This window comes from Camelus ferus, chromosome 7 (genome assembly GCF_009834535.1).
Source record: "Camelus ferus isolate YT-003-E chromosome 7, BCGSAC_Cfer_1.0, whole genome shotgun sequence".
In the NCBI taxonomy this organism is placed as follows: domain Eukaryota; kingdom Metazoa; phylum Chordata; class Mammalia; order Artiodactyla; family Camelidae; genus Camelus; species Camelus ferus.
This window is the reverse complement of record NC_045702.1, coordinates 5,787,275-5,812,150: the sequence shown is the minus strand read 5'-3', so window position 1 is coordinate 5,812,150 and position 24,876 is coordinate 5,787,275. Positions and strand designations below refer to the sequence as shown.

At 41.2% G+C, this 24,876-nt stretch overlaps 2 protein-coding genes across 3 annotated transcripts in view; one reads left to right on the top strand and one right to left on the bottom strand.

Annotated features, from left to right (window-relative positions):
* Window positions 1–19,367, top strand: part of LOC102507638 (GTPase IMAP family member 7) — a 43,721-nt gene extending 24,354 nt beyond the window's left edge. The window contains exons 4-5 of the transcript XR_004321234.1: window positions 5,347–5,548; window positions 19,229–19,367. The gene's annotated coding sequence lies outside the window, so the exon portion shown is untranslated. The remainder of the gene's footprint in view (window positions 1–5,346; window positions 5,549–19,228) is intronic.
* On the bottom strand, window positions 17,115–24,689 carry GIMAP6 (GTPase, IMAP family member 6). 2 transcript variants are annotated; one of them, XM_032483165.1, is made up of 4 exons: window positions 24,334–24,609; window positions 22,517–22,713; window positions 22,197–22,281; window positions 17,115–19,809 (listed from the first exon to the last, which is right to left on the bottom strand). In XM_032483165.1, the coding sequence occupies exons 1-4, from the start codon at window positions 24,392–24,394 to the stop codon at window positions 19,163–19,165; spliced, it is 990 nt and encodes a 329-aa protein (XP_032339056.1). In that variant the 5' UTR covers window positions 24,395–24,609; the 3' UTR covers window positions 17,115–19,162. The 2 variants fall into 2 exon arrangements, 1 of the variants encoding a protein (XP_032339056.1); XR_004321229.1 differs by lacking the exons at window positions 17,115–19,809; window positions 22,517–22,713 and having other exon boundaries at window positions 20,407–22,281; window positions 24,334–24,689.
* Window positions 24,690–24,876: the final 187 nt, after the last annotated feature.

The following is a 24,876-nucleotide window of genomic DNA, read 5'->3' as shown; positions in this document are numbered from 1 at the left end:
AAGAGTTTTGGGAATTCATATTTATTCATCTATTTATTAACATTCATTAATTGTTTGTACTTGGTGGTAGGTTTTATGCTAGACACTGAGAATCTAGAAATAAGTAAAACAAAGTCCCTTTTGAGACTGGCTTCATTCATTTAGCATAATGATTTTGAGAATCACTCAAGTTATATGCACCAATAGTTTGTTCTCTTTTATTGCTGAGTAGTATTTCATCTTATAGATACACCACAGTTGATCAGTTTTCCTTCACTTATGCTTATGTCCCTAATTGATTTCTCTTGTCTAATTGCATTGGCTAAAATCTCCATTATAATGTTGAATAGTAGTGGGTGGGCACACTTGCTTTGTTCCTGGGTATACATGCCTTCAGTGTTTCCCAATTAAGTAAGTGAGATGTCTCCTGGACTACAGTAGTATATTAAATGTATTTGTGTGTGTGTGTGTGTGTGTGTGTGTGTGTGTGTGTGTGTGTGTAAATCGTATTAAGCAAGTATTCCCCAATCACTATGTTCTTGAGAGTTTTTATCATGAATGGCTATTGAGTTTTATTAAAGTCTTTAAAAAATAATTTATGAGAATAATCAAGGTGAATGATATTAATAGGTTTCCCAACACTGAACCAATTTTTTATTTCTGTTTTATAGCCCACTTGGTCATGATGTATCGCATTCTTAATGTGGTGTTGGCACCTATTTGCTAAATATTTTATTTAGAATTTTTGTTTTGATATTCATGAGATATTGGTCCGTAGTTTTATCTTTTTGTATTGTCTTGATTAGGCTTAGATATCAATATTATATCTGTTTTGAGAAAGCCATTAGGAAATTTCCCTTCATTTTCGATGCTGTAGAACAATTTAAAGAGCACTGAAACAATCTGGACTTTGAGGTTTGTAAGAATTCTCATGCAAAACAATCTGGCCCTGGTGCCTACTTTGTGATGTGGTTCCTTAATAGCTTTCTCCAATTCTTCCATGTAAATTGGGCTATTTAATTTTTTTCTCACTAATGGAGATAATTTTGGTAATCTGTATTTCCCTAGGAAATTATCCATTTCATTTAGGTTTTCAAATTTATTTACAAAAAAGTTTTAAATTTTAAAGTGTTCTTCTTTTTCAATGGTCATTTGTGTTGTCATTTTGAAAGTTTATTTGTGCCTTTTTCTCTTGTTTCCTGAACAATTTACTTAGTAGTTTGTTAATTTTAAATTTTTTCAATAAACCATGATTCGTTTTATTAATTAGGTCTAATTTTTTCTGTACTACATTAATTTTTGTCTTTCATACTTGTGCTTTCTTTTGCTTTAATTATTGTACTTTTGCCAGTTTTTTGAAATGAGAACCTAATTTGTTTTCATTCTTTTATTTTTATTGACAGTCTTTTGTGCAATGCATTTTCCTCTGATCACTTCTTTATATGAATCCTATGGCTTCTGATATTTAGTGTTTTCATTAGTATGATTTTTAAGAAATCCTGAAGTGTCAGCTTATATTTTTCTTTTCAACAAAAGTTGTTTAATAGAAGTGTTTTAATTTCCAGATGGAAGGACTTTTTTTCCCAAAAATAACTTCTGGCTTTATCACATTGTGATCAGAAAGTGTTTTTTGTAATACTTCTACTTTATGGAACTCACTGATGTTTGCTAACTTTTATTAATAGTTGATCAATTTTGTGAATGTTTCATGAGCATCTGCAAAAGGATGTATTCTGTTCTTATGCAAAGAGAGTGTATTCTCTATATACCCATGAGAGCTACTTTCTTCACTTTGTTAATTCTTATAACAAAGGAATGGTCTTCTCCTTCCTTACTTATTTTTGGTCTACTTGGTATGTCTTTTCTGACAACAGTATATTAAAGTCTTCTATTATTAGGGTATTTTAATCAATATGTCCTTGCATTTTCTGTAGTTTTTGCTTCATAAACAAGATTACTGTGTTATATGGTGTATAGATTTTCTTAAGCATCATATCTCTAATACAGGATTTGTAAGAAAGGAGAGTGAGACAAGGAAATTTTTAACTTTACTTTTGATTCCTCTTGCGGTAATAGTTGCCTTTGTAGACAAAATGCTTTGAACAAGCTTGTGGAAATGAGTCCCCTGAGACTATAAGTCAATTGCTTCCTGTGGAACAATGTGGAATTCACTGGAAACAGCTTATGTGTCAAAACTAAACATATGCTATATATAGGACATAAAGAAAAAATGTCCACGTTTAATTTGTCTATAATTTTATAATCTTTCGTAAATCCCATACATTACTTCTAGGGGAAATATATAACTAAAAGTTTACTCTTGTTTAAAAACCAGCCCAGTCTGATCTGTTGAAGAGTCCCACAGATAGTGTCCAGTGTCTCCACTTTGGTGACTTTGGGACCCCTCAACCATCGTGTTCCTTTCCTTCAGTGGGGGATGGATGACTTACATGATGTGGTTTCTGGAGGACGATGAGGTCTCCAAGCCTTGGCCTCTGTCTCCTCTAGTTGTTGGGTGATAGCCCATGTCTGTCAGGTCTCTGAATTCCCACTGGCCTCCAACAAGAAAGCCCGCGAGCTGGTGTAATCTCACGAAGTGAGCTGATTTCTCACTCCAGACTGTGCCCTTTGAGGGGCTCCTTGGCTGACATCCTCATAGCTCAGCTCCTGATGGTCTAAATTCCCTATGGCTGGTCTGGCAGTGACTCTCAATCAGCCCTGGAATATCACCTAGAGAGTATGTTTGACTGCACGTAAGAGAACTTCACCAAAGCGGCTTAACAAAGGGCTCAATTTTGATACAACAAGGAGTTTACAGCTGATGAGTCCAGAGACGATGTAACTATCCAAAGAACTTGCTATTTTTTTCTCCCATCATTCTTTGCAAGTAACTGTTGTCCTCAGTGTGGCAAGATGGCCACTTGACCTTCAGCCTCAGGTCTGAATTGTGGTGGAAAGAACATAGAAACAAGCAGGAAGACAGAATGGCACTTAAATTACAAAAGCAAAGCCAACCCAGAAATCTCCACAGGATTTTTGCCACTACCTCTTGTATGGTTACCCTGGCTGCAAGAAACACGGTGCAACTTAGTACTTCACATGAGTCCATTGTTGTTATAGACAAAATTGTAGTTTTGTTAGTGAGGAAGAGGAGGCAGATGCTAGTCAGCAGATGACCAGCAGCCCACGCCACGTGCAGCTGGGGTGAATTTGCTCTATACCTCGCTCTAGAGTGACCTTGCTCCCACCCCACTAGTGAATTCCCTTGACAATACCCCCAACCAAACTTTCAAATCATTCTAAACACAAACCAAGGAAAGGACAAGAAAATAAAACCCCAAGACTCGAGTCAGGTTCCAGAAGTAACAGGCTTGTAACATACTAAATATCCTACAGATAAACTTTGGATAAACTACAAAGAATCAAATACTGAAAAGGACTGGGGAGCAACCAAAACCAGATAGAAATGGAAGAGGTTTGGATTCTTGAAAAAAGGCCAACATAGGGTGATGTCCATGTTTAAAAGGTTTTTCGCAGAGGGCACTTCCCAGATCACAGCTGAAGAAGTGACCAGAACTTAATTATCTAATATACCTCTTGTTTCCTAAACCTGGAGAAACAAAATTTAGGACACATATCTGATTGCTTTATCCCTCTGCCTTCCTCTGTTTCCTCTCCCCTATAAGAAGAAGGGATGTTTCCATCTCTTATTAGCTGGACTTCCAGTGTATAAAATGTTATTGCCTAGTGACTGGACCTGAGTCTTTTTATGCAAATCGGGGAAGTGATAAAATATAGACAATCCATTCTAAAGGAAACATCCAGGTTTACAAGGCTGTCATCTTTTGACAAAAATTCTATTAACTTTATTTAATATTAGGATATGGGTATTCAGGTTTGGTTCTGTATTTTGTGAAGTATTAGTATGCATCAGAGCCACCTGGAAGGCTTTTTAAAATATAAGGTTTCTGAGTCAGTAGGCCTGAGAATTTGCGTTCCTAGCAAATTCCCTGGGGTTATTGATGCCATTAGTCTGGGGTGGTACTTTGACATTTGACTACATAGGAGCAAATATACTGTGTTTGGGGGAAAAAAGGAAGAGAGGAAGTCACTTCAATCATTTTCAAGGCATTTCTCCTGCTCCAAATGTTACCAGCTAGATCCAGAGTGCCAAAGATCCTTCTCCCCACCCGTATTCTGAAGGAAAATTATACACACAAAAAGCTGAACCAAATAAGGCAAAATGCCATATTTTTACCAAAACTCTAGGACTTCTTAGTAAAGATGAAGTGGAGACCACAGCAGGGACCAGAAACCACAGCTAGGAGTCTTCCTTCTCCTCCCTGAATGAAAAAGAGTTAGTTATGCAGAAGGAGGCCACTCGACTATCAAAGAGTCAGTCTGAGAAGATGAAACCAAAAAGCGAAGACTTGCTGGACAGCCAGAAGGAGAACTTCGGTCTGTTTATAGAATGAAACAAGGAACCAAAAGCGTTAGTCATATCTGGTCACAGTAAGCCAAAAGGGAGAGATTGCAGTTTGTTTCCTGTTTCTGAAAATGAAAAGAATAGCAGGAAATGGTCTAATGGGTGTCAGGCTCTCCCAGCATGCTAACATCCCCAAACAGATCAATCCCTCTGCCTTTGTGAGAGGGAGAGAATTGACGAGGTGTCACCCCAGAGTTTCTCAGTCCTGGGTTATGGAGGGACAAACACTTCTTTCCGAGCCAGAGGAGGACAGTCAACTTGGAGTAATGGGGCAAAGTGCTGCTTAGGTGACCCCACCCTGTGACTTTCAAAATCTCTAGTAAAGCCTACAAAATGCTTAGAATATGTATTTATTGCAAAAGCCAGCTAAAGAACTGAATTTCAAGTCTACATGAGAGAACTGTGGTGTACAATTTAGGAAGTATTGGGAAGCCTGAGGAAGGAAGCCCTGGAAATTCCCAAAAAAGAACAAGAAAGATTTTGGGCTCTCCATGCTGGGGAAATGTAGCTTCAGCCAAGTCTTACCAATTCCCCAAAGGGCAGAGTGAAAACGTACTTAGTGAGTGCCTCATGTGTGGCAAGAACTTGGTACACAGCAGTGAAGGAGGAAGAATTCGCTGCCACCGACTACTGTGGTGGTATATGTCAGTATACTGGGGCAACAAGTAATGAAAATTCAAGTAATATTTTAATTCTTTGTCCAAGGCATACACATCATCAAACTGGTGTAACTCCTATTTGTTGTCTTGATGAGATGGGAAATGTTTCCATAAGAAGGTAAGACATAAGGTGAATCCTTCCATATGAATCCTTCAGCTGTGCTGAGTTCTCTGTTGTAAACTTGCACCACTGATTCTTTCTCTGTGTTCTCTGCATCACAGGGAAAGAGACTGGACCAACACTAGCCCTTTCCTGACAAGTCCAGCTTAGAATCTGCAGAAGAGATGCACTCTTGTGAGATTTGGAACGGGGACGACAAGGAGTACCGCTGCGTGAAGACAGCAATGTGATTCACAGCTGATGGCTCCTGGAAATCACCCAGCTTCCCAGGCCTGGGCAAATCTCTCATTCCCTGGATTAAAAGTATGTCCTACTTTTAATACCTAGATTGGCTTCCATTTTCCTAATCAGATACTCTGTATAAGTGGAGGGAGATGAAATGTTTCTGGAAACAATCAAGGCAAAAGAAAGGCAGAATCCAGAAGTGGAAGAGAGCATGGTCCAGAAATTCTGGGGCACAGAGTATGAGTGTGACGCTGAAGACTATTGCGTGTGCTTCCATCCGGAGGGGTTTGTGCCAAATGTCTATGAAAATTCTCATCTGATAGGTTTAAAAGGTTTAAAAATATTTGGTGGGGAGGGTATAGCTCAGTGGTAGAGTGCATGCTTAGCACTGAACCCATTCTGGGTTCAATCCCCAGTTACCTCCATTAAAAATAAATAAACCTAGTTACCCTGCCATCAAAGAAAATTAACAAAAAAGAAAAATTTTTTAAAACAAAGAAGAGTTGGTCACTAAACATAAAAAAAAAAAATTGCTGTACACGTGAAACTAACATTGTAAATCGACTACACTTCAATAAAAATTTTTTTTTAATTTCTGTACCATTAATCTGTTTTTTTATCCTGAGTTTAAAACATCTTTTCATAGATTTGAGAATACTTTAAGACACTCAAAATATTACTTGGATTGTGTCTTATTTTTTTAACATTTTTAAATTGAGTTATAGTCATTTTACAATGTTGTGTCAAATTCCAGTGTAGAGCACAATTTTTCAGTTCTACATGAACATACATATATTCATTGTCACATTTTTTTTTCGCTGTGAGCTACCATAAGATCTTGTACATACTTCCCTGCGCTATACAGTATAATCTTGTTTATCTCTTCTACATTTTGAAATCCCAGTCTATCCCTTCCCACCCCCTGCCCCCTTTGGGAACCACAAGTTTGTATTCTATGTCTATGAGTCTGTTTCTGTTTTGTATTTATGATTTTTTTTTTTTAGATTCCACATATGAGTGATCTCATGTGGTATTTTTCTTACTCTTTCTGGCTTACTTCACTTAGAATGACATCCTCCAGGAGCATCCATGTTGCTGCAAATAGCGTTATGTTGTTGTTTTTTATGGCTGAGCAGTATTCCGTTGTATAAATATACCACTTCTTTATCCAGTCATCTGTTGATGGACATTTAGGCTGTTTCCACGTCTTGGCTATTGTAAATAGTGCTGCTATGAACACTGAGGTGCAGGTGTCATCCTGAAGTAGGGTTCCTTCTGGATATATGCCCAGGAGTGGGATTCCTGGGTTATACTGTAAGTCTATTCCTAGTCTTTTGAGGAATCTCCATACTGTTTTCCATAGTGGCTGCACCAAACTCCATTCCCACCAGCACTGTAGAAGGGTTCCCTTTTCTCCACAGTCTCTCCAGCATTTGTCATCTGTGCACTTTTGGATGATGGCCATTCTTACTGGTTTGAGGTGATATCTCATTGTAGTTTTGATTTGCATTTCTCTGATAATTAGTGATATTGAGCATTTTTTCATATGCCTATTGATCATTTGAATGCCTTCCTTAGAGAATTGCTTGTTTAGGTCTTCTGCCCATTTTTGGATTGGGTTTGTTTTTTTCTTATTAAGTCGTGTGAGCTGCTTATATATTCTGGAGATCAAGCCTTTGTCGGTTTCATTTGCACAAATTTTCTCCCATTCCATAGGCTGTCTTTCTGTTTTACTTATGGTTTCCTTTGCTGTGCAGAAGCTTGTAATTTTCATTAGGTACCATTTGTTTATTCTTACTTTCGTTTCTATTGCTTGAGTGGACTGTTCTAGGAGAACATTTTTGAGATGTATATGAGATGTTTTGCCTGTATTTTCTTCTAGGAGGTTTATTGTATCTTGTCTTATGTTTAAGTCTTTGATTTATTTTGAGTTGATTTTTGTGTATGGTGTAAGAGAGTGTTCTAGCTTCATTGATTTACATGCTGCTGTCCAGTTTTCCCAACACCATTTGCTGAAGAGACTGTCTTTATTCCATTGTATATTCTTGCCTCCTTTGTCGAAGATCAGTTGACCAAAATTTGTGGGTTCATTTCTGGGCTCTCTGTTCTGTTCCATTGGTCTATATGTCTGTTTTTGTACCAATACCATGCTGTCTTGATGACCGTAGCTCTATAGTATTGTCTGAAGTCTGGGAGAGTTATTCCTCCAGCCTCTTTCTTTTTCTTCAGTAATGCTTTGGCAATTCTAGGTCTTTTGTGGTTCCATATAAATTTTATTTTGATTTGTTCTAGTTCTGTGAAATCTGTGCTGGGTAATTTGATAGGAATTGTATTAAATCTGTAGATTGCCTTGGGCAATGTGACCATTTTAACAATATTGATTCTTCCAATCCAGGAGCATGGGCTATCTTTCCACTTTTTTAAGTCTTCTTTAATTTCCTTCATCAGTGTTTTATAGTTTCCCTTGTATAAGTTTTTCACTTCCTTGGTTATATTTATTCCTAGGTATTTTATTACTTTGGGTGCTATTTTAAAGGGGATTATTTCTTTATTTTCTTTTTCTGTTGATTCATCATTAGTGTAAAGAAATGCAACTGATTTTTGAACATTAATCTTGTAACCTGCTACCTTGCTGAATTCTTTAATCAGCTCTAGTAGTTTCTGTGTGGACCTTTTAGGGTTTTCTAGATATAGTAACATGTCATCAGCATATAGTGACACTTTTACCTCTTCTTTTCCAATTTGGATCCCTTTTATTTCTCTCTCTTGCCTGAGTGCTGTGGCTAGGTCTTCCAAGACTATGTTGAATAGAAGTGGTGATAGTGGGCATCCTTGTCTTGTCCCAGATTTTAGTGGGAAGCTTTTGAGTTTTTCACCATTGAGTACTGTGCTGGTTGTAGGTTTGTCATATATAGCTTTTATTATGTTGAGATATGATCCCTCTGTACCCACTTCAATGAGAGTTTATATCATAAATGGGTGTTGAATTTTATCAAATGCTTTTTCTGCATCTATTGAGATGATCATGTGGTTTTTGTCCTTTCTCTTGTTGATGTGATGTATTACATTGATTGATTTGCATGTGTTGAACCACCCTTGGGTCCCTAGGATGAACCCCATTTGGTCATGATGTATAATCTTTTTTATGTGCTGTTGGATTCTATTTGCTAATATTTTGGTGAGGATTTTTGCATCTATGTTCATCAGTGATATTGGTCTGTTATTCTCTTTTTTGGTAGTGTCTTTGCTTGATTTGGGTATCAGGGTGATGGTGGCTTCATAGAATGAGTTTGGGAGTATTCCCTCCATTTCAATCTTCTGGAAGAGTTTGAGAAGGGTGGGTATGAGTTCTTCTTTGTATGTTTGGTAGAATTCCCCAGTGAAGCCATCTGGTCCTGGACTTTTATTTGTAGGGAGGTTTTTTTTATTGCTAATTTGATTTAATTTCTAGTGATCGATTTCTTCAAGTGGTCAGTTTCTTCTTGGTTCAGTCTTGGTGGACAGTATGTTCCCAGAAACTTGTCCATCTCCTCTAGGTTATCCATTTTGGTTCCATATAGTCTTTCATAATATTCTTATATGATATTCTGTATTTCTATTTTATTGGTTGTAATTTCTCCATTTTCATTTCTTATTTTGCTTATTTGTGCTCTCTCCTTCTTCTTCTTTGTGAGTTTGGTGAGAGGTTTGTTCATTTTTTTTACTTTTTCAAAAAAAACCAGCTGTCGGTTTGATTGATTTTTTCTATTTTTAAAAAATTTTTATTTTATTTATTTCCTCCCTGATCTTTATTATTTCCTTCCTTCTGCTGCCTTTTGGGGTTTTTTTGCTCTTCTTTTCCTAATTCTTTTAGTTAGTGGGTTAGATTGTTTATTTGAAATTGTTCTTCTTTGTTGAGGAAGGCATGTATCGCTATAAACTCCCCTCTTAGCACTGCCTTTGCTGCATCCCATAAATTTTGTGTGGTTGTTTTCATTTTCATTTGTCTCAAGGTATTTTTTAATTTCAACTTTGATTTCATCCTTGACCCATTGATTTTTTAATAACATGTGGTTAAATCTCCATGCTTTCCCTTTTTTTTTTTTTTTTCCCTCTGTTTCTCTGTAGTTGATTTCTAGTTTCATGGCATTGTGGTCAGTAAAGATGCTTGAGATAATTTCTATCTTCTAAAAATTGTTGAGGCTTCTTTTGTGCCCAAGTACATGATCAATCCTAAAAAATGTTCCATGTGCACTTGAAAGGAATGTACATCCTATTTTTGGGGGGTATAATGCTCTGAAAATATCCACCAAATCTAATTTTTCTATTGTATCATTTAATTTCTCTGTTGCCTTATTTACTTTCTGTCTTGAAGATCTGTCCTGTGATGTTAATGCAGTGTTAAAATCTCTGACAATGATTGTATTCCCATCAATTTCCCCCTTTGTCTCTGTTAGTAATTGTTTTATGTACTTAGGTGCTCCTATATTGGCTGCATATGTATTAATGAGTGTAATATCCTCATCTTGTAGTACTCCTTTAATCGTTATAAAATGTTCTTCTTTATCTTTCTTTATGGCCTTTGTTTTAAAGTCTATTTTGTCTGAAATCAGTACTGCTACACCTGCTTTTTTGGCTTTTCCATCTGCATGCAATATCCTTTTCCATCCTTTCACTCTCAATGTATATGTGTCTGTATATGTGGGTCTCTTGTATGCAGCATATTGAAGGTTCTTGCTTTATTATCCAGTCTGCAATGCTATGTCTTTTGACTGGAGCATTTAGTCCATTAACATTTACAGTAATTAATGATAAATGTGTGTTTATTACCATTTTGACCTTATTTTTGAAGTTGATTTGGTATTTCCTTTGTGTTCCTTTCTTCTTCCTTTTGTGGCTTGGTAATTTTCCTTTGTATTATCTTGGATTTTATTTAGTTTTTGTGACTCACTTGTAAGTTTTTGGCTTGTGGTTACCCGTTTTTGTAAGTCTATTAACCCATTACTATAACTGTTTGTTTTAAACAGGTAGTAATATAATCTCAAACCCATCCTACCGAGAACAAAATATTTTTTTAAAAAACCCTCTATATTTTCTTTCTTCCCTCTCCCACTCTTAATGATTTAGATGTCTTCCTTACAATTTCATGTTTATTCTATTTGTAACTCATGGTAGTTATCACCTTTCCAGTTATGAGTTTCTCATTTCTGTAGCATCCTGCTTCTTTTCTATTTAGAGTAGACCTTTCAATATTTCTTTTAGCATGGGTTTAGTGTTGCTTAACTCTTCTAGTATTTGCTTGCTTGTGAAATTCTTTATCTCTCCTTCTATTCTAAAGGATAGCCTTGCTGGATAGAGTATCCTAGGCTGCATCTGTTTTTCATTCAGGACTTTGAATATATCTTGCCACTCCCTTCTGGCCTGTAGTGTTTATGTAGAGAAATCAGCTGAGAGCCTTATGAGGGTTCCCTTGTAACTCACTCTTTGTTTTTCTCTTGCTGCCTTTAGGATCATTTCTTTATCCTTGACTCTGGCCATCTTGATTATGATATGTCTTGGTGTGGGTCTGTTTGGGTTCTTCCTGTTTGGGACCCTCTGAGCTTCCTGTACTTGGATATCTGATTCCTTTTTAGGTTTGGGTAGTTTTCAGTCATGATTTCTTTACATACGTTTTCAATCTCCTTTGTTCTTTCTTCCCCTTCTGGAACCCCTATTATGCATAGATTGGCATGCTTTATATTATCCCATAGGTCCCTTATATTCTTTTCATTGTTTTTTACTTGTTTTTCTCTCAGCTGTTCTGATTGGGTGCTTTCTGTTGTCCTGTCTTCCAGGTCAGTTATTCGTTCCACTGCATTATCTAGCCTGCTTGTACAGCCTTTAGATCAGCTCTCATCTCAGCAAATGAGTTTACTAATTCTACTTGGTTCTTCTTTATAGCTTCAATTTCATTTTTGACATATTTTTATATCTCTAAACACTATCTCTTTTAGTTCCTTCAGTACTTTGATCACTCCTTTTTTGAAATCTAGATCTGGTAGGACATCAATGTTTATTTCATTGATCATGCTTCTAGGGGATTTCTCTTGCTCTTTTAATTGGGAGTGTTTTCTCTGCTTCTTCATATTCCTCATATCTCTCTGTCACTGTGGTTTAAGATGTATCAGTTATCTATTGTGGTCCTTAAGGAGTTTATTTATTTATCTATCTAAAGCCCATGCAAGAATCAAACTTAAAAAAGAGAGAGAGAGAGTATTTTAAAAGAATGGAGAAAAAAATGTTTGAAAACAGTGTATAATCAATAATAGAAGAGCACATTGAAACAGAATAGCAATTGATTTGAGATCTTTTAAAAACCTTTTTAAAAAGGAGGAAAAAATCAGAAAACAATATTTAAAACCTGTGTATAATCAATAACAGGAGATCAAACCAAGAGAAATAAAAATGAAATGAGGTGGATGTTTTAAAGTAATAAAAATAAAAATATTTTAAAAGAAAAATTTAAAAGGGATTAAAACTGTAGACATATACAATTGTTTAAAAAGTAAAAATTAAAAATGTAATAGAAAATAGAACAGACATTAAAAAAGAAAAAAAGGAGGGTGGGATGTGTTCTGGAGACAGCGTGCTCTGAATGATTATATTGAGAGGCCTTTCTGTCTTAACCTTGTTTCATGAACTCAGCTTGCTATTTCCAGATGCCCTCCGTTGGCCCCCTTGTCTGTGTTACTCCCAGCGCCTGTCAGCTAGCAGATCGCGCCCCCTGCCAACACTGGATCAGGTGCTGAACTCCTACCCAGTGGGTGGGCAGGTTACTCCCCCTCCCAATGCCGCAGTCAGATTCTGAGTTCGGGGAAGGTAGGCGGGCAGATTGTGCCCCCTCCCAGCACCATGGTCAGGTGCTGCGCTCCTGCCAGGATGGCGAGTGGCCACCAGCTGTCTCCCAGCGCAAGTCATTCTGCTGCTCTGTGCAGCTGCCTGCTCCGCCTCGGGCAGGTGCTCCGTTGGCGGTCTCGGGGAACATTGCATAACAGCCCCTCCCTGCTCTGTGCCAAAACCCAGCTCCTTGTTTGTCTTGGCAGTGCGAGTTCTCTGAGGTTCCAGGGCAGAAAGATTCTCTCTGCCTTGGGCTGTAAACAAGTCTAAGTCCTGCCTAGGAGGTTGTGGAGCCCCTGGGAGCAGATTCAGGTCTCAGCCCTGCCCCCGCCCGGGCACTGCGCACAGGAAGATACGGTGGCTGTGGCTGCGCCCCACCTCTCTTCTTGTGAGAAGTGCCAGTAATGGTGCCGTGTGTCTGAGGAGACAAAGACTATGGCGCCCCTCCCCCCAGGGCACACCAGCAGTGTTGCTTTGCTTCTTTCGTAGTTTATGGGGGACCCAGGTTGTTCTGCTCTGTATCTCCTCCCAGCCACGGCATAGCACCCTGCAGTCCCCTGGGGCTGCCTCAGTGTAGGTGCCCCAGTCCTCTGCCTGGCTTAGGCAGCCAGTCCCGGGCCACAGCTGCTGGCTCACATTTCAGGCTGGGTGTCGCTGGGACCCTTTGTACCTGTTTAACTCAGTTCTGTCAGTCAAGGTGTGTGCTCCTTGCAGATCTGAGCCTCAGAGGTTTCCCCTCTGTCCCGCTGGCCTCTCTGTTTGAGAGGTGGAGATTCAGTGAACAAGCGCCATTCCTCCTTTGCCTCTCCCTTCCTGCGGGACCAGTCCCACACTGTTTTGCTTTTTCTTCTTCTTTTTTTTTTTTCTTTTCTCCTAGCAGATTCATGGCGTCTTTGTCTTTTGAAGAGGGTGATGTTCTGTTGGAGTTCAGCAAGTGCTCTGGTTGCCTGGGTGGGTCCGTGGATGTGAGTTTTGGTGTATTTGTGGGAGAGGGTGAGCTATGAGCATCCTTCTACTCCGCCATCTTGGCCCCTCTGGATTGTGTCTTAAATCACACTCCTTATATAGCTCTAAAGAAAAATACTTTCAAATTTTCAAACTTTAAATCAATGAATTTTGGTATTATTAAAAAGGTCTCTTGTCTTTTCTGGGCAATTGGTGCCTAATGGAAGGTCTTTCATGTTTTGTATACTTTAAAATTTTTAGTTTTTTCTTAAAAATTGGCAACAAAACTTTCCATAACCAAAGTTAAAAAAAATTTTTTTTTACCATCCCTTCAACTAAAAGTGTTTTTTTTTTTTTTAATGCAATAATTCAAGCTATTTTATAGCTGGCCCAAATTAGCAAGCTCAAATCCTGTTAAAAGTTATTTACAGTTTTTTGCTGGATATTTAATTCTGGCATCAGTTACTAGTTTTGTCACCTCTGCTTTTGATTGTTGAGAGGAAGTATTTTATCAAACTCCCTATGTATTTGCTGAAAAATGCTGAAATACCTAACAGCTTTTTTTTTTTTTTTTTTTTTTTGGTTCTGCTGCATTACAGCAAATTACTATTGCCATTCATCATAAATGTTGTACCATATCTTCTTCCAGTGTCTCTTTCTCTCCCTTGTTCTTGTTTAGTACCTGCTTATCTCCATTCATTCTGCATCAGTATCATGCCTTCATTTTAGTTTCTTAAGTTTTTTTAAATTGAAGTATAGTCAGTTTACAATGTTTGTGTCAATTTCTGGTGTACAGCCTAGTGTTTCAGTCATACATATACATACATATATTCATTTTCATATTCTTTTTCATTATAGGTTACTACAAGATATTGAATATAATTCCCTGTGCTATGCAGAAGAAACTTGTTGTTTATCTGTTTTATATATAGAAGTTAGTATCTGCAAATCTCGAATTCTCAGTTTATCCCTTCTCACCCTCTTTCCTTCTGGTAACCATAAATTTGTTTTCTATGTCTGTGAGTCTGTCTTGTAAATAAGTTCATTTGTGTCTTTTATTTTTTATGTTGTTTTGGTGGGGGCAGAAGGGGAGGTAACTAGGTTTATTTATTTATTTATTTTTAGAGGAAGTACTGAGGATTGAATCCAGGACCTTGTGAACATTAAGCATGTGCTCTGCCACTTGAGCTATTCCCTCCCCCTTCTCTAGCTCTCTTTTTTTCCTTTTAGATTCCACATATGAGTGATATCATATATTTTTCTTTCTCTTTCTGACTTACTTCACTTAGAATGATAATCTCCAGGTCCGTCCCTGTTGCTGCAAATCGTGCCTTCATTTTAAAGTTAAAATTTTGTCCATACTTATTTTTAAACTAAAAATTAACTTAATTATATTATAAAAAATAATAATCAGTACTTAGTAACCAACTACTATGTAGATATGTGTCACTGTAACTCACACTGTCTACACAAAGTATTCAAATAAAAGTATTATGTCACTCCACTAGAAAGATTATTCAAATGGAATCAATCTATTGACACTGACTAGATCAATGATGTGCTTATGTTCTTGTGCTATAAAGAATAAAAGTGATCAAAATCTACCTGGCAATACAGCAATAATATGTGATACAACAATTAGAGTGAAATGTATTTCTACCCAAACAAGAAAGCTGTGTTTCATGGTAAAATATTTTACAGTGCTTCAGTTTTTCAATTTACTAAAAACTGATTATTATTAAATAAAATTTAAAATTCAGTTTCTCAGGTTCCCCAGCTACATTTCAAGTGCTCAATAACCACATGTGGCTGGTGGCTACTATATCGGATACTGCAATTTCTAGAAAATCCTCAAATACTTGGAAATTAAACACATACTTCTAAATAATCCATGAATGATAAAAGACAACACAAAGAATATGGAAAATACTGTAGATTGAATAATGAAAACAGAATACACAAAAATGTGTGCCATTTAGATAAACGTGCATAGAGGGAAATTTTATAGCTTATGTTAGAAAAGAAGAATTTTTAATAGTTTACGGATATTGTAGTTGAGTTTGTTCAAGCAGGCATTTAAATTACTGCAAATCCCTTTGAACATGGGAAAGCTTGGTTTTAGATGTCGTTAGCAAGGGACTTTCCCAGTCTTGCTCCTCTTTGACGGAAAGTCCCTTGGTCATGGTGTGATTTTCACTCCTGTTGGTATTTCAGTAGAATATTTGGAGAAATGGAATCTCCAATTCTGCCTTTGCTGCTGCCCACAACCGCAGACACCTCTAATTAGCCTTCCAGCCTTTTTTCTAGAAAAAATTTCCCCTGGACTCTTTAGAAATTGCAGTTCATGGGTCAGCCAAAGATTTGAAGGGAATTTATATACAGAATTTCTAAAGCTGCCCACTCCCTCGGTGACTCTTTCGGGGAGTTCCACTCCAGTTTTTAGCTGCTCTGGCTGCCCTCAAACTCCATTCTCTTACTCTCAGATCACTGTGAATTTCTGCTTGAGTGCTACTTCTGTGTCCGCAGGACAGGAAAACACTCTCAGGGGGAAGGTCACATAAATGTGGCAGCAGTGTGGTACCCTCATGTTAAGGGTCAATTTCCCTATGGTGTCGGACTGTATTTGGTTACTTCTCAATATCTTCAAACAGTTGTTTTAAATTTTTCATTATTTTGTATTTTCTACATAGTTTATGAATGTTATTACAGGAGAATTGGGAGCTGGAAACCTTCCTTGAAGTTTTTACCCACTGCTTTGACCCACCAAAGAAAAAGTAGCCGTGTACTCACTGGGCACTGCAGATTGTCCAGATCCCTGCTTTTCATGCTTTGCTCCAGTGCAGAGATATTTTTGGACAATTTTCACTTTGACAATTTTCAGCTTTGGCCAAGACAATCCTGTCTCCTCCCCTTGCACACCCCCCACCCAAACCACTTCTTTCTTACTGGTATACAGACCATGGAATTTCCAGAACATACCTACACTTGCCCTCCCTGTTCTCTGATGTTGAGGGAGTAATGGTGTGGAACGATGTCTATTCTTCCCCCAGAAATGTTGTGGGAGGCATCTTCCCTGATTTCTAGTAAGAGAGAAAACCCCATGTCTGATATAATTAAAAACAATTCTTTTAGAACTTTTAACAAAAGACGGTTTTGAGTGACTTGCCAGTTAAGAGTCACTGAATGGGTATCATTTGGTCAAATGCTTGTATTTTCTATTATGAAATCAATTAAGCTAACAGAGGTAAAATAGTAATACCTAAATTAAAGACATTTATCTTTTTATCCTAATGGAAATGCAAACAATTTTAGCTTTTACATCAATAGCTCTGAAGTTATGAATCTATTCACTTAGAAAAAAAGATAGCCTTGATTCACTTAACCTTGAAATATTTACCAACTCTCCCAATGTTTTATGTTTTAGATTTTTAATGTAACTTTTTCTTTTTCTTATAATGGGATAAATTTGAAGTGTAAATTTAAAATGTAAATGGTATTACTTAGGTAAATTTATATATTGTAATATGGTTGCTGTTGGAACAATATTTATCATATTACATACTCACATTATTGCCTACATTCAATATACTGTACCTTAGAGCTCTGTGGCTTATTTAGTACTCTTTACAAGTTTGTACCCTTAAACACGGTCAGTCTTATCCTCCCATCCCCGCATCTCCTGATAACCACCGTTTTACTCTGCTATTTTTTTTAAAACAGGTTTGACTTTTTTAGATTCCACATCTAAGTGATATCACACAGTACTCTGTCTTACCTGCTTCCAGGTCTCCCAAATTTAATACACGAGTGTAAGACAATTCCAACTGGAATACCGATAAGATTATTTTTTGAAAATTAAACAAGTGACTTTAATTTTCACATAGAAGAATAACTGCCTGAGAATAACAAAGGAAATATAAACATGTTGACTGAGGAGGGAATTGGTGTGTCATATTATAATCAAAGCCACTGTAATCAAATCAATATTTTATTCATACAGGAGTAGAAAATTAGGAAGACAAGAACAGAATTGAAAATCCTGAATTGGATCTTAGGGAATATGAAAATTTAACATATGATAAATGTTGTGTTGCAGTTCAGCAGGAAATGGATCACCTACTTAATAAATGAATGGTCTGGCACAGAGGCTATTTAAGATAGCATAACCAAAATAAGTTCTGTTCTGCCTTGAGACACTTTTCTGAATCTTTTAGCATAAGAAATGCTTAAGCTTTCTTAGGAGTCTGCTGTGTCTGGAGAACATGGGTGCCATGGTCTCCAGATTGGCTGCTTGATTAAAGAGAATCTCTCATCAGCTGATGAGCATCCAGATTATGGGAGACCTGAGGCTGCATCCTCTGATTTCTGATGGTTCTCCAGCAACGCCACCCTCACCTCCACTTCCCACCCCTCTGCTGCACAGCTTGAAGGAAGGAAAAGGTGGCTACACTGGGAGGCAATTTCCCTCCTGTTTTCTCCTACTCTGTTTCCATTATTGGTCAGATGCCCCAGGAGCATCCTGAACCTCAAAGAAACTGAAGTGCGTCTGAGATGCATCAGTCTCCCTGTGCAGACAGATGGCACCCATCAGAGACCAGAGCCAGACCAACGTGCTGCTCTCTTCTCCTGTCCCATTTCACTTCCTCAGAACCATCAACTCTCCAGAAAGACACCCACATGTTGCAGGCTTCTCCCCATCAGCCCAGTAGGCTGCTCCCTTAGATGTTTAAACCATTCACCTGCTTCCTCTGCAACCTCCCTTTTTTTCTCTGCTTCCCTCCATTCTATATCCCAAGATGCCTTGCGGTGGGACCCAGTTACAGACAAATCCCACCCACTCTTTCTCCCCACTCTCAAGGGAGACGGGAAGGGGCTGCAGGTAAGGCAGAGGCAGGGCTGAAAATCACCTCTGCTCTCTAACATCAGAGGGCCAGCATCACGAGGCAGGAGTGACAGGTGTATAACCTAGTCCGAGCCTGCTTCAGGGAAGTGCTTCTCCTCTGCCCAAGCCACGTGGCACCTCCCTGGGCCTCCATGTCCTGATGTCAGGTCTAGGCTCCACTTTCTTGATCAGGCCTGCCCCCTTCTGCTCAGCATCCTGCCAGGAGGCTCCCACAGGGCTTGCTTGCTGAGACTGGGTGGCTTCTTTCCACAGTGAATAAATAAAAGGGCTGCTCCTTCTACCACTTCCCTGTTTCTACTTACTTCCTCCTCCCTAGCCCAGCACCTGTCCTGTCCCATATGTCACAAAGCCACTGCTATGTTCTGACCCACCACACACAGCATACTTTAAAAGTCCTCAGGCCTGCCCCCACTGGGGGCAAGGACACAGCCCAAGAGATGCAGAATTGACTGGTCAACATCCCACCATGATTTGCTATCTCAACATTTAACCAGTGACTCCAGCAGCCAGGATGCTGTGAGGGTTACATGGACAAATGAGGCACAAGCATGTCCTCCAGAAGCTTCGGTTCTCTCAGTAATCTTGTACAGAGATGTAACGCCAATGAGATGTGAGGTTGGAGGGGAAGGGGGTTGAGGAGAGGGCCCATGTCTTCTGGAAGGTGTGATGAAGGACCCAGGAACTGTGGAGCCCACACCCCTCTTGCCACACCAGACACTGACTTGGAGTCTGGGATGGTCGGGGACCCATGGGATGGAGAGCAAGAGAGGGTCTGGAAGCCGGACTGGGTTGGAGGGAGGCCGGCAGGAAGCAGCCAACCCTCGCTGAAGTCCAGCACATGCTCAGATGGGTGTCTTCTCCAGGAGCTGTCTGTGAGCATCCTCAGAGTCCTTCTGGATTTGGTGCAGTGCTTATAGCTGGGACTCCTCAATGAGCCCTTCCTCAAAGCCGGGCGCCTGGATGTCCTCCCTTTCCTGCTCTTCTTTGCCCTAAATGTTTTGCTGGGAGTAATGGTAAGCCTTGTTGCTGTAATAATGGCCACCATTTTCCCACAGGACTGCATCGATTTCCACCATGAGCTCCTTTAGCTGGGCCTCCTGCTCCGCCCCCTCTGCCTTGTTGTTGAAGCCACAGTGTCGCCGCTCACAATTCAAGTCCAGCTTGGCAAGTTTCCGGTTATCGGTCTCTCGCAGGTACTCTCCCAGTGAGTCACCGTCCAGATCTTCCTTCCGCGTGAACACCAGGATGGTGTGGGCCATGACGCCCTTCCCGAAGACCTCCTGGAGGCGCAGGACCACATTCTGATCCTCCTCCGTGAACGAGCCCAGCTGTATCACCAGGAGCACCGCGTGGGGCCCCGGGGAGGAGAAGGCAATGGCTTCGCAGATGCCCTGATTGGCCACTTGCGGCGCCACCCCAGGGGACAGAATGTCGGGAGTGTCGATGACCTCAAGCTCCCTCCCAGCCCACGCTCGGCGCCCCCGCTGGACCTCCTGGGTCACCGGTCTAGCACTGAGTTTGGACTCGAATTCTTTCCGGCCAAGGATGCTATTTCCTGTTGCACTTTTCCCACTTCCGGATTTCCCTACCAGGATCAGCCTCAGCCTCTGTGGAGTCTGTTCATCCTCCCTCAAACCTAGAAGCACCGAGAGAAGGTGGGGGACTGGGGTTAGAGCCCAGACATCCACTTTAGCCTCATCAGGGGCAGACTGTCATGGTGAGGACAGGAGAGAGGAAGCCCCGGGACCTGCCCTGGATTCACTTCCTTCCTCCCTCCTTTGCTCCCTCCCTCCCTCCCTCCCTTCCTTTCCCTTCCTTCCTTTCTTTCTTTCTTTCTCTTTCCCTCTTCCCCCCGTCTCTCCCCCCCTCCTCCTTTCCTTTCTTTTTTTATTATGGTAGAATATACATAACATACAATTTAACATTTTAATCATTTTAGGTGTACAATTCACGAGCATTAAGTACACTTACATGGTGGTGCAATCATCATCACTATAAATCTCAAGAATTTTTCATCTTCCCAAACTGAAGCCCTGTACCCATCAAACACTCAATCCCCATTCCTCCCTTCCCCTAACACCTGATAACCACTATTCTACTTTCTGTCTCCGTGTGTTTGACTATTCCAGGTACCTCATATAAGTGGAATCAGGCAATATTTACCCTTTTGTGTCTGGCTTATTTCACTTAGCATAATATTTTCAAGGTTCATCCATGTTGTAGGAAGTATCAGAATTTCCTTCCTTTTTCAGAATGAATAATATTCCATTGTAGGTATAGACCATATTTTGTTTATTCATCTATATGGACATTTGGGTTGCTTCCACCTTTTTGCTATAGTGAATAACACTGCTATGAAACTTAGCATACATTTGTGTAATGCCTGCTTGAGTCTCTGCTTTCAATTTTTTTGGAACTGCTGGGTCATATGGTGGAAGACCACATTTTATGTTTAGGTTTTGAACCATATTCTCAGGGTCACCTGTTCTCATCCACATGGGAATCATCCCATCCTGCATAGGGACCCTGAGCTATTCACCTACTGATTGGAGACCCTTCTCAGTAAGAGTGGTGAGATTGTAAAGACGCAGCCTCCGTGTCTGTCCTCTCCCTGACATGATCGACCACATCACCCCATGTCAATTTTCCCAAATGGGAGTGTTGTGAGGATGGGGCCTTTTTAGACAGCCCTCCAGCTCCACAGCACAGAAGTATACTGGGGTCACATTCTTAAATGACACTCTTGAAATTTGGGCTGGACATTCTCACCCAGCAGAGTATCAGAACCACCAGCTCAGAGAAGACTTGGTCATGCCTGTCTAATACTGAGAAACACAGTGCCCAGATTTTTAGGTATGACTGGGGCTGGAGAGGCAGGAAGAGAACTCCTTTCTCCTGGCCTTGCAGGTCCCCAGACCCAGAGCATCTAGAGAAGTGCCAAATTCTAGCTGGTTTCCAAGTCTGTTCCACGTTGAAGACACTGATGTGTCTCAGTGACAGAGCCCTCAGCTTCCTGAAGGCAGGATTGGCACTGCCTTCTTCTGTATCTCCCTGGCAACGACATGTTCTTGCTACCTTTCTGCATCAGCTGGCTGACCCCTCAACCAATTGTGACTGGATAGTATCAGCTCACTCCAGCTTCCCCCAGGTGGCTTGAAAGGAATTGGAGTGAACGGGTGGGAGTTTCACAAAAGCAGGGAAGGTGAAAGGTTCATCTCCTCCCTCCAGTGCAAAGCTGGACGAAGACAGTGGTCTCCCATCTGGACAAGCCTAAAGGACTCCTATCACTCAACTTTAAAGCCAAATACATCCCTTGAGCCCTAAAGAGGATTTTTAAAGTAATATTAAACCTTGAATGCTGCCCAAAAGGGCAAATAGTTGTCAGCAATTGCACTATAATTTTCCTATGCAGCTAATTAATATGATTCTCACTGGATCAGGCCATTGAAGTTCATATAGTAAATCATTTGTGCTGAATCACACATACATTCTTCTGGCCAGGAAAGTGGATAGATTTCCAGCATTCCAAAATTCCTAAATTCTGTCTCCCCAGGTTAGAGTTGAGCCCATAAAAGTTAAGCCCCTGGGTCCTGATGCAACAGCTTTGGGGGGGAAAGGAGTCACCTGGGAAGATGGAGCCCAGTCCTGCGGGCACTGTAGCACACCCTGTATGTTTGCTAAAGACTTGCAGCCCTTGTGACCCTGAGGGCTCTTACACCTGAGCCACCTGACTCCTACACAGGGATCTGTCTGGCTTCCAACCTCTGGCTGGGGTGTCATCTTGCCACGTTCTTCCTGAGACTCAGTGAAGGGGCTGTTGGTGCTCTCTGCACCTACAGGGGGCTCTTCCCTCCTATCTGGCTGGGGTGAAGAGAGGCCACCCCCAAATGCCCTCTGATGGCTGCCCAGGTGGGCACATCTACCAGGTGGGACCCCCGCTGCCTCTCCCAATGCCCCATGTGCCCCTCATATGTCCCCTGGACAGCCTCTCTTGGCCACGCTTCTCTCAAGTTCACATTCTACCTCCGGACACATCTTGTGTGGGATCCAGAGACAGCACTGCTCCAAGATTCTCCTGGAGAATCAGTTTGTATTCTCCTTCCTCCATCTAGAAAAAAAGAATATGTTTCACTGATTTTTCCACCCAGTTTTAAGAGGCACCTGACTTGGCCGTTCTCTTGTCAAAAGGAAGTTGTTTGTATTGGTTTGGTGGGAAGCAGACTGGGTGTGGGAAGGAAGGTTTGAGATGCCCTCTACCTCCTTCAGGGACCCTGTTTCCCCCCTCTCTCCCCCTGCACTGGGGTCTCCATTTTGGAGCAATTCTGGGAGGAGGAGACACATACCCCAACAGACTGTCCCGGGAGCAGGGCCCGACGTGCTGGGAGGGTGTGAGCAGGAAGGTGCTGGTGGGGCTGGTGAGGGGCTCTTGGGGCCAGAATGATCTGTAGGAGAGCCTGGCAGTGATGATCATGGAGGCGAGAGCTGGGCAAGGAGGAGACGACAGCAGCACATAGGCTTCCTCTCCGTGTGGAGCCCAGGCCTGCTGGGAGCCAGGGGACCTCTGTACTCATCTCCACGGCCACTGACTAGGATGGCCACAGTGTCCCTGGAAGTGGAAACCCTGGGCCTGAACTGAACGACCCTGAGATCTTTTCCCTCTAGGGAGGGAATCGCAGGGCCCCACGACTGTTTTTCTGGGACTCAGAGACATTCACAGTTAGATGCTTGGCCACAGATGAAGGCTGTGGGTTGAAGGGAAGCCTAACTACGAGGGCAGGGGTGGGGGCGCTCCATAGACCCAGCATTCCCATCACTACAGTATCTATGGCTCTCTGGTAACCTGGCCACCCACAGCAGTCCTGGCCAGATCCCAGGGCTGGCGGGGGAAGGCAGAGTGGCTGCAGGTCTGTGGGCTCAGTACTGTCAGCTCTAACCCATGGCCCAGCCCAGTAAGTCTGGGGACTTCCCAGGGAAAGAGAGTGACCCACCAAGTGAACATCTTCACCCAGACCTGATTAGCAACATTCTTATAAGGATGCAGGGTTTTACCTCTCAAAGGGGCTTCTGTCTCTACAAACTGTAGACCCTCAATCTCTTTGTCCTTGGCTCCCTTACATCCTTGATAGAAACTGAGGGAGTCCTTCACCAGTGAAACCTCATCCCTCCTTTAGAGAGAAGGCACGTGTAACTGAAGGTAGAGGCGGGGCCAGGACCAGGGAAGGGTGTGTGAGGCACCTGGGGAGTGAAATCCGCGGGCCCTGTGCTCCACCCCAGCTCTTTGGGCCTCCCCACCAACAGTGACACGTGTTTGCCACGCTCCACATGTTTCTGTCTCCAACATGGACCGCAGAGGGGACACATCACCCTTGTGAGGTTTCTCGGGATAAAAGTGAAACTCACAGAAGCATCTTGCCCAAGAGTAAGCAGAGAGTTTGAGGCAAAGCAGAAAGGGGACAAGGTTCTCCTGACTTTTTAGTCCTGGCTCTTTCTATTGTACCTCAAACACACACTCACACACACACTCACAAATATATGAATACACAAACACACATACACAAACACAACACACACCACTTACACACATACACTCACAAACGTACACACACACAAATAGCATACACAGATATACACAACACACAGACTCACAAACATGACACACACATATACTCACAAACATAACACACACATATGCTCACCAACATACACACACACATACAAACATAAACACATACACCACTCACACAAATATACTCACAATAAACACGTACACAGAAACATAACACAAACATAACGTACACCACTCACACACATACACTCACAAACGTACAAAGACACACAAACAATATACACATATATACACAACACACATCAACACGCATATACTCAAACATAGCACACATATATGCTCATCAACACACAAACACATATATACACAGCACACACACAAAAACACAAGACACATATGCCACTCACACACATACACTCACAAACGTACACACATATAAACAAATCTACCACACACACAAACAGAACAGACACAGAAAACACATCTACACACACACAGACATACGTACATACAAACACACCACCCACATCACCCACACAATACACATCTAAACATGACACACACACACACAGTTCCACCACACACTGGACTTACCACCCTGCTGCCTGTTGGGCAGGAAGAACGGCCATGTTTCCTGTTTCCTCGGGGCCCGCATTCTCGCGAGCTCTTGGTTTCTCCTTGCAGAGGTGATGCCTTGCAGGCTACCGGGGACCCTGAACGGAAGAGACAGCTTACAGTGCTCCAGGCAGCTGAATACATAGAGGACAGTGCTTCCATTTTTGGAGCAAAATGTGAGCTGAAGGCTCAGCTCAAGAACTGGCCTTGAAGAGCGACTGTCAGCTGTGAGGTGGAGGGAACAGGAAGCGGTGGGAACACCCGGGCTAGGCACCTCCCCCCGCCACCCCCGCCGAGTCAGAGAGCTGTGCTGGTTGCATTTTGTCAGCAGCCGTGGTAACATCAACAAGAAAAAACAGAACACGCATATTGTTCTTTTTATCCTAAAGTAGGACAACTAGAACTTAGAGGCTTAAAACAAAGCAACAGATCTTTCAGAAAATTTTGTGCCAGGGGAATGATTTTTTACCGATTTCCTCCCTTTTTTGGAGAATTGGCCACTTCCTGCAGGTATCCCATGCC